The sequence below is a fragment of the Tachysurus fulvidraco genome, chromosome 13 (assembly GCF_022655615.1).
Source record: "Tachysurus fulvidraco isolate hzauxx_2018 chromosome 13, HZAU_PFXX_2.0, whole genome shotgun sequence".
Taxonomy (NCBI): domain Eukaryota; kingdom Metazoa; phylum Chordata; class Actinopteri; order Siluriformes; family Bagridae; genus Tachysurus; species Tachysurus fulvidraco.
In genome coordinates this window covers 2,836,642-2,848,897 of record NC_062530.1, presented here as the reverse complement: position 1 = coordinate 2,848,897, position 12,256 = coordinate 2,836,642, and the positions used below count along the sequence as shown (strand labels likewise).

Genomic DNA, 12,256 nt, shown 5'->3' with positions numbered 1-12,256 from the left:
TAGAGTTTAAACAGCCTGGTGTGAAACACAAAAAACATCCAGTGAAAAGAGAAATGACCAGACAATAGGCGACAGTAAGTTACAGTAAATATCCATCTATATAGAGATGGGAAACGCTTCTAGGAACACATGGCATGTCAAACTTTAAGCTGGAAAATAAAATAATGAAATGATAAATAAGCAAACATGTATTTCTTCATTTTAATTTAATTCATTTGTATTTATATAGCGTTTTTGACAAAGAAAAATAAAAAAATAAGTGAAAAGGACTTCCTTCAAAATATCCCAGAGCAACAGCGCCATCTGCTGGAATTTCTCTCGCTTTACAAGAAACGGATTGATTTCTCGCGAGATTTGTGGAGTTTCTGTTGCCATGACACTCTTTTGTATTTATGTATTTCTACACAGAGGTACTCGGCAACTCAATTTCTTTATATGCCGTGACGCGATTATTTAATTAAAACAACATCATGGTAAGTATAAATGTACTCTGAACAAATAAAATATATCGACTAAACATCTAAAGCGTTAAAAGCATTTGATAGCTAACCCGCTAGCTTAGTTACAAACCGATAGCTGTAGCATTTGTTGCTAAATCTATATTTAAGCTTTAATTATAGAATTAAGTTTAAACCTATAATATTTTCTTTACATATATGTATTTCAGCCTCCGAAAAAGAAAAGCACCAAATCTGTGAAGGGAAAGACTAGTACTGTTGTCGATGGGCTTTCTACAGAGGACATGTCGAAGGAGCAGGTAAAGTTTATTAAATCTACACATTTTCTTAAAACATTGTTTTTAAGTCTATAGATGAATACATTAACACCGGTTCACTGGGTTACAGACTTAAGATACCATCAACATAAAACATACACATAACAAACAAGGGAAAAAATTTGCTGGTTTACAGAAAACAGAAATATACTTTATTCTTTAAAGGACATTCTAATTTTTATACATTCATAGTTACATTTAATGTTGTGAAGCATTAATGAAAAATGTTAGCACCTGTTTTGACTTGCAATATAGCAGCTTTAAAAAAATATTTTAGTTTTGAATTTTTATTATTAATATTTTTTATTTGATTTTTTTTTACAATTGATTTGCTTTGGGGGCACGGTGGCTTAGTGGTTAAGCACGTTCGCCTCACACCTCCAGGGTTGGGGGTTCAATTCCCGTCTCCGCCTTGTGTGTGTGGAGTTTGCATGTTCTCCCCGTGCCTCGGGGGTTTCCTCCGGGTACTTCGGTTTCCTCCCCCTGTCCAAAGACATGCACGGTAGGTTGATTGGTGTCTCTGGAAAAGTTGTCCGTAGTGTGTGAATGAATGAGAGTGTGTGTGTGCCCTGCGATGGGTTGGCACTCTGTCCAGGGTGTATCCTGCCTTGATGCCCGATGACGCCTGAGATAGGCACAGGCTCCCCGTGACCCGAGAAGTTCGGATAAGCGGTAGAAAATGAATGAATGATTTGCTTTGTAACAATCCTTTGTGTGCTGTAATTCACCACTAATTTGGATTTTTTCTCAGCTGGAAGAGCACATTATCCGGCTGCGTGAGGAGCTGGACCGGGAGCGAGAAGAGCGCAATTACTTCCAGCTCGAAAGAGATAAGATACACACTTTTTGGGAGATCACCAAAAGACAACTGGATGAGAAGAAAGCTGACCTTAGAAACAGAGAAAGAGAAATGGAAGAAGCTGAAGAGAGTCATCAAACAGAAATCAGGGTATTTATAATGATCAGCGTTCTTCAGTGACTCATTATGTCTTAAAGGAAGCGTCTAAAATGATGCTTTGTTCCGTGGTTTTTTTTTTTAGGTGTACAAGCAGAAGGTTAAGCACTTGCTGTATGAACAACAGAACAGCATTGTGGAGCTTAAGACAGAAGGAGTGGTTGCCACTAAACATCTGGAGAAAGAGCAGGCAGATCTTGAGAACGAGCTGAGGAGAGGCATGCGCAGCCTGAAAGTGGACCAGAAAGATCAGGAGTTCTCCACTGAGAACTACATCAAGAACCTAAAACTGGTGAGTGTATGCTAAGGTTTGTGTTACGAAGCATGACTTTCCAAGTGTAACAGCATGGAAAGGTACTGATCTCGTAGTGGTACACCTTCCAGGCAGAAGTCCAAGGGGTGGAGTTTGCCTTGATTCAGCTTCACCTAAAAGTCATGGAAGTTGAAGTCAGTTCAGTGTGTTTGATAGTCTGTGATGTTCTGTGTCCCGAGGTTTAAGGATTAAGCTTTGTCTTATAGCAGGAGTCTCAGAGGAATAGCCTAGTTTCTGTACTTTTTTCTTAGTAAATATAGTCTAGATGTCTGTACTGGACCATCAGATTGTTCATCACCACCCTCACTTTAATATCCACTGGTTTGTTTCCACAGAGCCATGATAAAGAAATCACCAAGCTGAGAAGTGAATTTGAGGAGAAAGTACGAGGTATTGTATTAATGGCGTATGTCTTCGACCGTCCATGACCCGTAACAGGAAGTGGAACATCTCAAAATAACGCATCTCAAAATGCCGACATGTCTCCACAGAAATCGAGGCTACGTATGAGAAGAAGATGCAAAAACAGCGAGAGCAGCAAGACCTGAGGCGCAAGACTGAGATCCATGAGATCGAACAACGGAAGAACATCCATGTTAACACACTGATAAAGAACCACGAGAAAGCCTTTAGTGATATCAAGAACTATTACAGTGACATCACTCTTGGGAGCTTCAACCAAATCAGCTCGCTTAAGGTCAGCTTATAAATATATATATATATATAAAAAAAATCATGAATCTATCTATCTATCTATCTATCTATCTATCTATCTATCTATCTATCTATCTATCTATCTAACATTGCTACTAAACAGTCGTACAACTAAAGTACACTTCCAGCTTAATTGTTTTTTTTTTGCGTCTTTAAACAGCAAGTTTTGTTTTTATGGCTTAAACTTCACACCTAATTGGATCTGTGTATGACCTCAGCTTGATTCTGAACCCTGCGTGTCATGCAGGAGGAAGTAGCGGACATGAAGAAGAAGGAGGAGCGGTTGGAGAAGGAGATGGCTGAAGTTCAGCAGCAGAACAAGCGTTTGACTGAACCATTGCAGAAAGCCACACAGGAAGTGTCCGAGCTCCAGAAACAGCTCGCCAACTATACGAAGGACAAAGCCTTACTGGCGGTAATTGCATCATTTTATCGCTGTTATCATTCTGTTACTGCATAAAACATTTGCAAGCTTTGCACAGCAACAGTTACCACACACGTTAGATTAGACATGTAACAACTGCGAGACAAGTTAATGTATTAAAACCAGTGTGTGCGATTCTGTTTAATCTCTTTGTCAGAGAGTGAAAGCACGTCTCAAAGTTGCAGATAAGGAGCTGAAGGACCTGAAATGGGAGCATGAAGTGTTGGAGCAGAGATTCAGTAAGGTGAAAGAGAGAGAGAGCAAAAGCACACCAAATTAAGTTTTTTATTATTATTATTAAGGGATAACTTTGTTAAAAATCTCCTCTGTCTCATTTCTTGGTGTTCAGGTGCAGCAGGAGCGTGATGAACTTTATCAGAAGTTCACCAAGGCCATCTTAGAGGTGCAGCAGAAAAGTGGCTTTAAGAACCTGCTTCTGGAGAGGAAACTGGAAGCTCTTACAGACACCCTGGAGAAGAAAGAGGCACAGCTTAATGAGGTCCTTGCTGCCTCTAATTTAGAGCCCAGTGCACTGAATGTGGTGACCCGCAAGCTGGAGGTATCGGGTTGTCCTTTGTCATTTTGTTATTTTTTTTTATCATATTCTTCTTATCTTGTGATAAAAATCCATTGTTCAATAGTTTCTTTAGTCAGGCTGTTGATCGATGTTGGATTTTAGCTTCACGTCTAATCTGGATCTCTGCTCCATGTAATTTTGACCAATTGTTTGTGTGGGATATCAAACTAAAATCTAGAGTCTTTCCTTTTATTATTAGGTTTCTGATCCAGTTTTGCATTTATTTCTAGGAAGTGTTGGACTCGAAAAACGTAGCTATTAAGGACCTGCAGTATGAACTGGCTCGTATGTGTAAGGTAGGTAGGTCCATCAGCATCAGCTGTTGAAATTAGTCCTGATATTAAAAAATAGTATGAATAATTTAAGGTACATTATCGAATCTAAAGAATCACTTACAATATGTCCCTTACACCTAGACAGTAGTACCCCAGTACCAATAACTTGTATGTATTTTAGCTACTACTACTATTTTATTGGAACTGAAAAACAGATGGAAAAGCCACACCCACAGGCAGCTAAAACACGCCTACCTGAGACAAATTGTCATTGATTTGTTCATGTACTTACAAACATGATTGCCAGGATTTTAAACGATTTCTTAAAGGTCTGTTGTTTTCTCCCCCAGGCGCATAATGATCTGCTGAGGACCTATGAAGCTAAACTGAAGGCTTTCGGTGTCCCTGCAGACGAACTGGGCTTTAAACCATTGGAGAGCAGCTTATTAAAGCAAACCATTGGTCAGGGACCAGCTGGCTTGGTGTCTGCACCGCTTTAATATGCAAATCTGCTCCAATAAATATTTTTCAAAAAATAAATACTTTACTGTCCTAGCATCTACTTACATACCACTTTATTAGGAACACCACCCAAAGTTATTACTCCACCACACAAGACAGTGCGTGTCTATGGATTCATACTGATCTTGTTTCTTTGCAGAAAAACACAGTTGAAAGTCATTGCAGTACTGACCGAAGTGCAGCGATGACCATGCATGTAAATAATGGACAATTTAAACTTCTCTAGGTTTTATTATAATAACAGTAACTCAAGCAGGATTAACATGGGGCAATTCTCTGTTATTTAAGACATCAAATTTGGTTTGTAGTAGAGTTTTTTATTCCAGAAAACAGAAGCTTTTATTATTACATTGGAGTATAATAATCAGTGATATCCATTAGCTTATTGTTGTATTTCGAGGTTTACCGCTAACTGACTGTTGGTCCTGTGCTTAGCCTGGTGTTTGGCGACACCTGGTGGACAAAATAAGTCACTTTAAACGTCTAACTTCCAATTACAGCTTCTACGGAATAATACAGGTTGCTGTGTAATAATTCTTAAATAACTTTTTATTTTTTAACACTATTGGAGGTAACAATATTTTTGTAACATTTTTCTTTATTTTTTTCCTGCGGCGTATCTTGTTTTTAATTTATTTAACTGAGTGTTTCTGTGTTTTAAAAAAAGCATTTTCACACACACACACACACACACACACACACACACACACACACACACACACACACACACACACACACACACACAAAATAAATTAAACTACTAGAAAAAGTTGTGGTATTTGCTTACAATGCTTTATTGTAGTAATATTTCTAATAAGTTTGTATTATTATGTTTTTATTATTGTTTTATTTTATTTAGGATAGATGGGAAGGAATCTATTCAGTCTCAATTTTCTAATGGCTCAGAAAAAAAAAGATCTTAAAGCCATTTAATCTCAGAATGATACAGAATGGTAAACGAAATCGCATTTGACCTTTTTAGGACACCGTAGCGCGCTTTATGTTGACATGCAGCAGCTGCTTGTGTCAGTGCGGTTATAAACCAGTGACATGCTGCATTTAGGAGTGTGTTGTTTTTACTGTCATCGTCATTTATAGTGCCTTAAAGTTTCTAAACCATGGAACCTGCTGTAGTTGTGCCAAAAGGTATGCAGAAGAGATGTTATTAATCTGGTCCCCATGTCTTACTGGGGTGTTTTAACATCTGTCTTCTCTGTTAGAGGCGAATAAATGGGACATTCGCCTGAAAGTGTGGGATTACATCGAGACCAAAGATCTGGCCACTTTCCCCAGACCTGTACACCACAGGATCCCAAACTTCAAGGTCATGACACACATTGTTTTGTCTGTTAAATAGTTCTAATGTCAGGAATCAGAGGTTCTGTCCATCTGTGTGGTGTTTGTACGGACAATAAAGTCCACTTGGTTTTGGAATAAACGTTAAAATTAAAGTTGGGTATGAGATTATTCTCCTATTATAACACATCCAGAGGTGTTTTATTTCTTTTATACCACAACAATTTGCAGACTAATTCCTACTTTTTATCCACTTTGTATCTTCAATGTAAGTTTATTTGCTGTGTTTATTTATGTAATTAATAGTAATTGAATTGCTTTTGGATTCACTGTGTGTTTGTGTGTGTGTGTGTGTGTGTGTGTGTGTGTGTGTGTGTGTGTGTGTGTGTGTGTGTGTGTGTGTGTGTGTGTGTGTGTTTGTGCATGTGTGTGTATGTGTGTGTGTGTATTGGTATGTGTATGTGTGAGTGTGTGTGTATGTGTGTGTGTGTGTGTGTGTGTGTGTGTCCTGCACTGACAGGCCGCTTCAGTAGCCTGTGACCGGTTTTCTGTCCTGCAGGAGTTCCGGTCCAGCAACACTGTCAAAGTCAACCCTGACAAACCACAGGAGCGAGTTCGCTTTCACGTCCTACATGTAAGTGGTTCATCTTTTACTTTTTTTTTTTGGTCTCTTCAGGGAGCTCAGGGGGCCTGTAGGAAGATGGTGGGATTTGACTTCTTCACCAAAATCAGTGAAGTCAAAGTGGATCCTGATAAACCCCTGGAAGGAGCTCGACTAGCAACTCTACAGGTGAATTCATAAAGAAAAGTCTTTTGTTTCTGTACGTTGTGTAAAGAATTAAAGACACTGGGGTTTGTGTTTATAGAAAAACAACTAGTGACAGAGTGCCACCAAGTCACAGCCAGCACTTTGAAGTTATTGAATATATTTAATAATGACGTGATGCTCAAGTGCTTTGTCTTTTTTACCTCAGCACTTGCTATAAACACACTAAAATATTAGAACCAGTGCATTAATATAAAAGTTTGATTTGCAAAAACTAATCAAACCTTTTGTCCAATCAGAACTGAGGATTTAGCATTCCTGCGGTATAAATAATGAGCTCACACACTATTCGTCATTTACGTTTTATCTCATCTTGCATGAACTTTTAACGATTGTGACCCGTTTTTAGGAAAAAAATCCCTGTATTTTGATTCCAGGCTGGAAAAACACTGCTGGTCCCGACGCCTCGGCTACGGACAGGACTGTTTAACAGAATCGTTCCTCCACATGGAGCCACCAAGGAGGACCTGCGAGTGTGCTCGACATCTCGGGTCACACACACACACACACACACACACACACACACACACACACACACACACACACACACACACACACACACACACACATGCTGCATGCATGTCTCTTCTCACTCTATAATTTTGATAATGACATTCTTTGTGTTTTTATTTTAGGGTGTTAAAGAGTTCAGTGTTCCTGTGGGTTTGGACTCGAGAATTCACGTGGATCTGGTAGTTGTTGGTTCTGTCGCTGTATCAGAGAAAGGTAAACCGCTGAAGACTCAATTATAGATATATAGATAGATAGAACTTAATTGTCATTGCATAGTACAGGTACAGTACATAGCAACAAAATGCTGTTTAACATCTACCAGAAATGCAAATAGTAGAGCAAAGGAACAAGTGCAGATAAATTTCAGTATATGTTCAATAAATAAAGTTATAGCAGTAAGATCGTATGTGCATGATTATAGTATGTGCAAAATAGGAATAGTGGTTGCCAGTTGTATAAAGTACAATATGTCTAAAAATATATATAATTATATATATTCTGCAAATGTACGCATTATGTACATTATATGTAAAAGATTAACCAAGCGCTATACAGTATACAGATGATACACATAAACAGATGTAAAGTAGGGTAAGTAATGAATGTACAGTTATATACAATTATAATTGTTAGAAAAATATGTAACAGAATGTTCAGGGTGGAGCAGAACTGCAGGTGATAATTAGTGGGACCTCAGGGTACAAGCGGTGTAGTGTAGAGGTTAGTTAGTTTATGGTAGAGGCGAAAAAACTGGCTCTGAACCTGCTGGTTCTGGTGTGGATGCTTCAGTATCTCAGCCTGGACGGAAGGAGGTTGAATTATCTCATATTTATTTTCATACTTTTATTTATTTTCTCTTTTCAGGTTACAGAATTGGGAAAGGTGAAGGATTTGCTGACATGGAATATGCCATGATGGTCTCGATGGGAGCAGTGAACGAATCCACGGTGGTTGTGACTGTTGTTCATGACTGCCAGGTCAGAACACTTTAAATACTTTTTAATATCAGAGCACTGTCAAATTCTCCATTCCGATTGGTCTGGAGGAATTGATTAATGTTCTATAACAGCAGCTCTGATAGTAGGTCACAGGTTTATATTAATAATGCACTCAATTTAATACAGTTTCTATGGTAACAACTTGTAAGGCAGAATGTGTTTGTTTAGCTTTTATGGAAGGAGTCTCCAGTCTCTGGGATTTGTAAAGCTGTAACTTAAAGTCTTCCGGACAAGAGGAGGAGTTTTGTCCTGGTCACATTATAAGATCAAGAACTTTCCATATATCTGTTCCAGTCTTTGACAGATATAAACAGCCAAAACCACTCAATTTGTATCATTAATGCACATTAAATTCATCTTACTAAAGTGTCACATGGGATTAACAGGTTGTGGATATTCCAGAGGGACTGACAGAAAGTCACGATCTCACCGTGGACTACATCCTCACACCGAGCAGGATCATCAAGACTGAGTGTAGGATCCCCAAACCACAGGGCATCATTTGGTCAAAGGTAAATCAGAACACACAGACCGCTAGTACAGTTTTATTACTATAGATTTAATAGGTGCGAAAGTTTGTATCCCCAGAGGACAAGATAATGAAGGCGGAAACGTTATTTATGGCAAGTAGACACTTGGGGCCTGATGTGCAAAACTGTTATAGGTTTTAGCACAAAATTGGCTTATTATAATGTGTTATTGCAAATGCAGCTCATCGCATATTACATTTGAATGAATAAACTCTAGGAAATTCCCAATGTCCAGTTTAATAATCTAATAGCTATAAATTATGACCTAAAAATTTAATGCAATTGTATACATACAATATGTTAGTTATTTATTTGAGTTTTTCTGACAAAATTTGTAATTCATTACATATATATATATATATATTATATAAAATTATATAAAATTAATTTGTAAATCTACAAAAAAGCAAAAATTTATTTATTCATTCATTCATTCATTCTTTCTTTCTTTTTTATGCTAATCTGGCAACCCTAAACACAACACACATACAGCACTGCCCAAACACGGACATCATATTCAGTCAAATTTAACAAAGAAATTATTGATAATATAAACATTATTTTTGATACTGTGCATTATCTCAGTATCTGCATTCGACCGCCAGAAGAATGGACTACATTTTATTTACACACACAAAGTAAATTATTTCGTACCGTTTGAGTAAAGCAGTTCTAGGTATCAGCTGTTCAATAAAATCCCTTCATGCTGTCTGATTAATAATTCTAATACATGCATTTGTATTTAGTAAGAATCTCCTTGTTACTAAAAGTCTATTTTTTTAAATATAATATTTAAATTGTTTAAACGAATTCTATTTATTTTGCATCCAAAAAAAAAAAAAAAAAACATTTTTTAGGGTGTGCAAACTTATGCACTGCATATACGCCCAAGAAGTAACACGCCATCTCCATAACAATCTCTCTAACCTATTGTTTTCACAACAAACATATGCTGCAATTTTCGCTTGTTTTTTCCCCCCCGTTTCCGCGGTAACCAAGTCAAACATTTTTATGTACGTCCTTAAAAGGCAAGTTTGCTTATGTTGCATGAATTAGGGACCGTGTTTGTTATCCGTAGTGGCTCTGAGTCACTTTAGTCAACCAAAATCCAGAGCTCTGTGAAGGCCAAGTCTGATGTTCAGAAGATTTGTGGTTCTGGCATCCATGACTTTTTATTTTACATGGAAACAGAGTGGTCTGGGGTCAATATGATACGAATTTATTTGTGTTATAGAAATAGCCTTTTTTTTTGCCTGGTGAAAGAAAAAGCCTTGTCTTAGTGAAAAAGCTACATACAGCTGTGGTTCATTTCCTAAAACATACTTTTTCTATTGTTGCCTGATTTAGTAAAACCATTTAAATGCTACACTGAATTTATTTTTAATCAAATATGGAAAGGTTTTTTACATACACGCTAATATTCCTGTCAAATCTGTTCGATTTAATTTTTGGATTCACGCAATGTTAAGTGTCTGGAAATCTGATAGAGCGCTTTTTATTTTAAAGCCAGCTTATAAATTATATAAATAAACAAATATTTGCCCTGTAAGTGGCTCAGTGTTTAACAGAAGAAGCAGGAAGTTTACTTTTGTCTCAGTTTCTTTTCTGTAGGTTGCTTTGCGAGGGACAAAACTTTATTTAAAAAGAAAACCACTGCTATAATTCACTTTTCACATGAGTTTTTTTTAATTTTGATGAATTAATTACATGTTAATAAGTTGGCTGTATAATATTAATGCCAAAATACCTTTTTTTGTTGTTGTAAGATGGTTTGTTTGAGTTTCTTACATTATATATAATTGTAAAAAAAAAAAAAAAAAGTTTACGTAATGTAGTCTTGAATAAACTGTGTGTTTGCACTTATTGTGTCTTAACACCTGAGACACTCGAAAACAAAAGGTTTAGACGGTTTCTTAATGAATCAATGAGCCTACAAAATGGTTTTCATCCTTTCGTCAATGAAAACTTGTTCTAGTTATTTAATCAATGTAAAGTATATGACTTGAATATGACTATTATTTGTTCATTTAAATGTTTAAACCTAAAATGAAATTTAAAAGTTTGAATTCTGTGAGTCAAATAGGTATAAAAAAAAAAGCACAAATACAGCCTCTATAGTTTTCTCTCAAAAAGTACAAACGAACTATTATTTTTTACGTCTACAGCTAGATACAGAAATGCTGGAGAAAATTCCCATCCTGAAAAAACTGCGTGCCTTTGAACAGAAGGCTGGAAAAGACGTAACTCTGAAAGTCTCCTCTGCAGAAAGTGTGAAGATAAAACAGGGGTATAAACCCAAACACGAGCCCAATCCCAATTATGCTTCAGAACCAGACCCGAGGCAAGATGGTAGCCTTTCTGCTTCTGGCTCAGGTGAAGAACCTGATGTGAGTCGTGAACGTCCTCGGGCTCCTGTAAACACGCTGTATTTAGGTGGTCTTCCAGCTGGACTGCGGGTGAGCGAGTTAAAGGGTTTCCTGAGAGAGCGAGATGTTCTACCTGTTAGACTCATCTGGCAGGGGGCACAGCGCAGGGCGTTCCTCGAGTACGCTGATGAACGAGCCTCGGATCAGGCTCTGGATATCCTGCAGGGGCTCTGTGTTAACGGCCACGTGCTGCACATAGAAAGAGCCAAACACCAAAAGAGCTTCCGTAGACCTGGTGCTTCCAAAGACTTATCAACGACGAACCTGGTGGAAAATCTCAGACTACAGCATCCACTACAACCAGTGACAACAGGGTCCCAGAGGAGAGGAGATGCTGGAGGAAAAACCCGAAAAATGTTACAGCATTGTGAGATTTCAGGGGAAGAAGTTAGACATCAAACATGATCTGATCATGAGCCGACAATAAGAATCGTTTTGTGGAAAATAAAATTCAGAAAATCTTTTGATTGTTTTCATGTTTTAGCAGATTGTTTATCAAAGATGAGCTTTGTTATTGTTTTCAGATTCGTAGACCTGTAAAAATCATCACATTTCAATCAACAAAGGAATAAAACAGAGTATAGAAACATTGGATGACAGGAAAGTTTTTTTTTTTAAATATTTGACATTTTTTATGGATTAAAGAATGAGACTAGAATAGAATGAGATTGCTATTTATCCAATCACAGTCATAAGTAAAGATGTGGAAGTCTGAGATATCAAGTTAGTACATTTACAGCATTTAGCAGACGCCCTTAACCAGAGCGACTTACATTTTATCTCATTTTTATACAACTGAGCAATTGAGGGTTAAGGGCCTTGCTCAGGGGCCCAGCAGTGGGAACCTGGTGGACATAAGAATTGAACTTACAACCGTTCGATTGGTAGCCCAACACCTTAACCACAAGGCTACCACATCCCCCAAGTTAGTCCTTATCATTTAAGTTGTAATGGCTGGAAAGTTCCAGATTTAACTCGGTGTTTAAAAAATAACCCGCTGACACTGGAGACTCCTTCACCGGTAAATGAAAGTTTTCTTACAGAAATCGTCACCATAGCAACGTGTCTGCCATACAAGTCCCTGTGAATGAGTTGTTACTATAGAAAACAAC

At 37.6% G+C, this 12,256-nt stretch overlaps 2 protein-coding genes across 3 annotated transcripts; both read left to right on the top strand.

Moving 5' to 3' along the window:
• Positions 1-316: 316 nt before the first annotated feature.
• gas8 (growth arrest-specific 8) lies at positions 317-4,573 on the top strand. Its single transcript, XM_027159251.2, has 11 exons — positions 317-473; positions 668-757; positions 1,527-1,724; positions 1,816-2,022; positions 2,379-2,433; positions 2,535-2,740; positions 3,005-3,172; positions 3,339-3,425; positions 3,531-3,740; positions 3,989-4,054; positions 4,384-4,573. The coding sequence occupies exons 1-11, from the start codon at positions 471-473 to the stop codon at positions 4,531-4,533; spliced, it is 1,440 nt and encodes a 479-aa protein (XP_027015052.1). The 5' UTR covers positions 317-470; the 3' UTR covers positions 4,534-4,573.
• A 956-nt stretch (positions 4,574-5,529) lies between these two features.
• Positions 5,530-11,616, top strand: mthfsd (methenyltetrahydrofolate synthetase domain containing). Of its 2 annotated transcripts, none has more exons than XM_027159233.2 (8): positions 5,530-5,701; positions 5,776-5,879; positions 6,372-6,485; positions 7,055-7,168; positions 7,313-7,403; positions 8,055-8,167; positions 8,575-8,700; positions 10,884-11,616. In XM_027159233.2, exons 1-8 carry the CDS (start codon positions 5,674-5,676, stop codon positions 11,547-11,549), a joined length of 1,356 nt encoding a protein of 451 aa, XP_027015034.1. In that variant the 5' UTR covers positions 5,530-5,673; the 3' UTR covers positions 11,550-11,616. The 2 variants fall into 2 exon arrangements, with proteins under 2 accessions (XP_027015034.1, XP_027015033.1); XM_027159232.2 differs by lacking the exon at positions 6,372-6,485 and adding an exon at positions 6,528-6,641 and having other exon boundaries at positions 5,532-5,701.
• Positions 11,617-12,256: the final 640 nt, after the last annotated feature.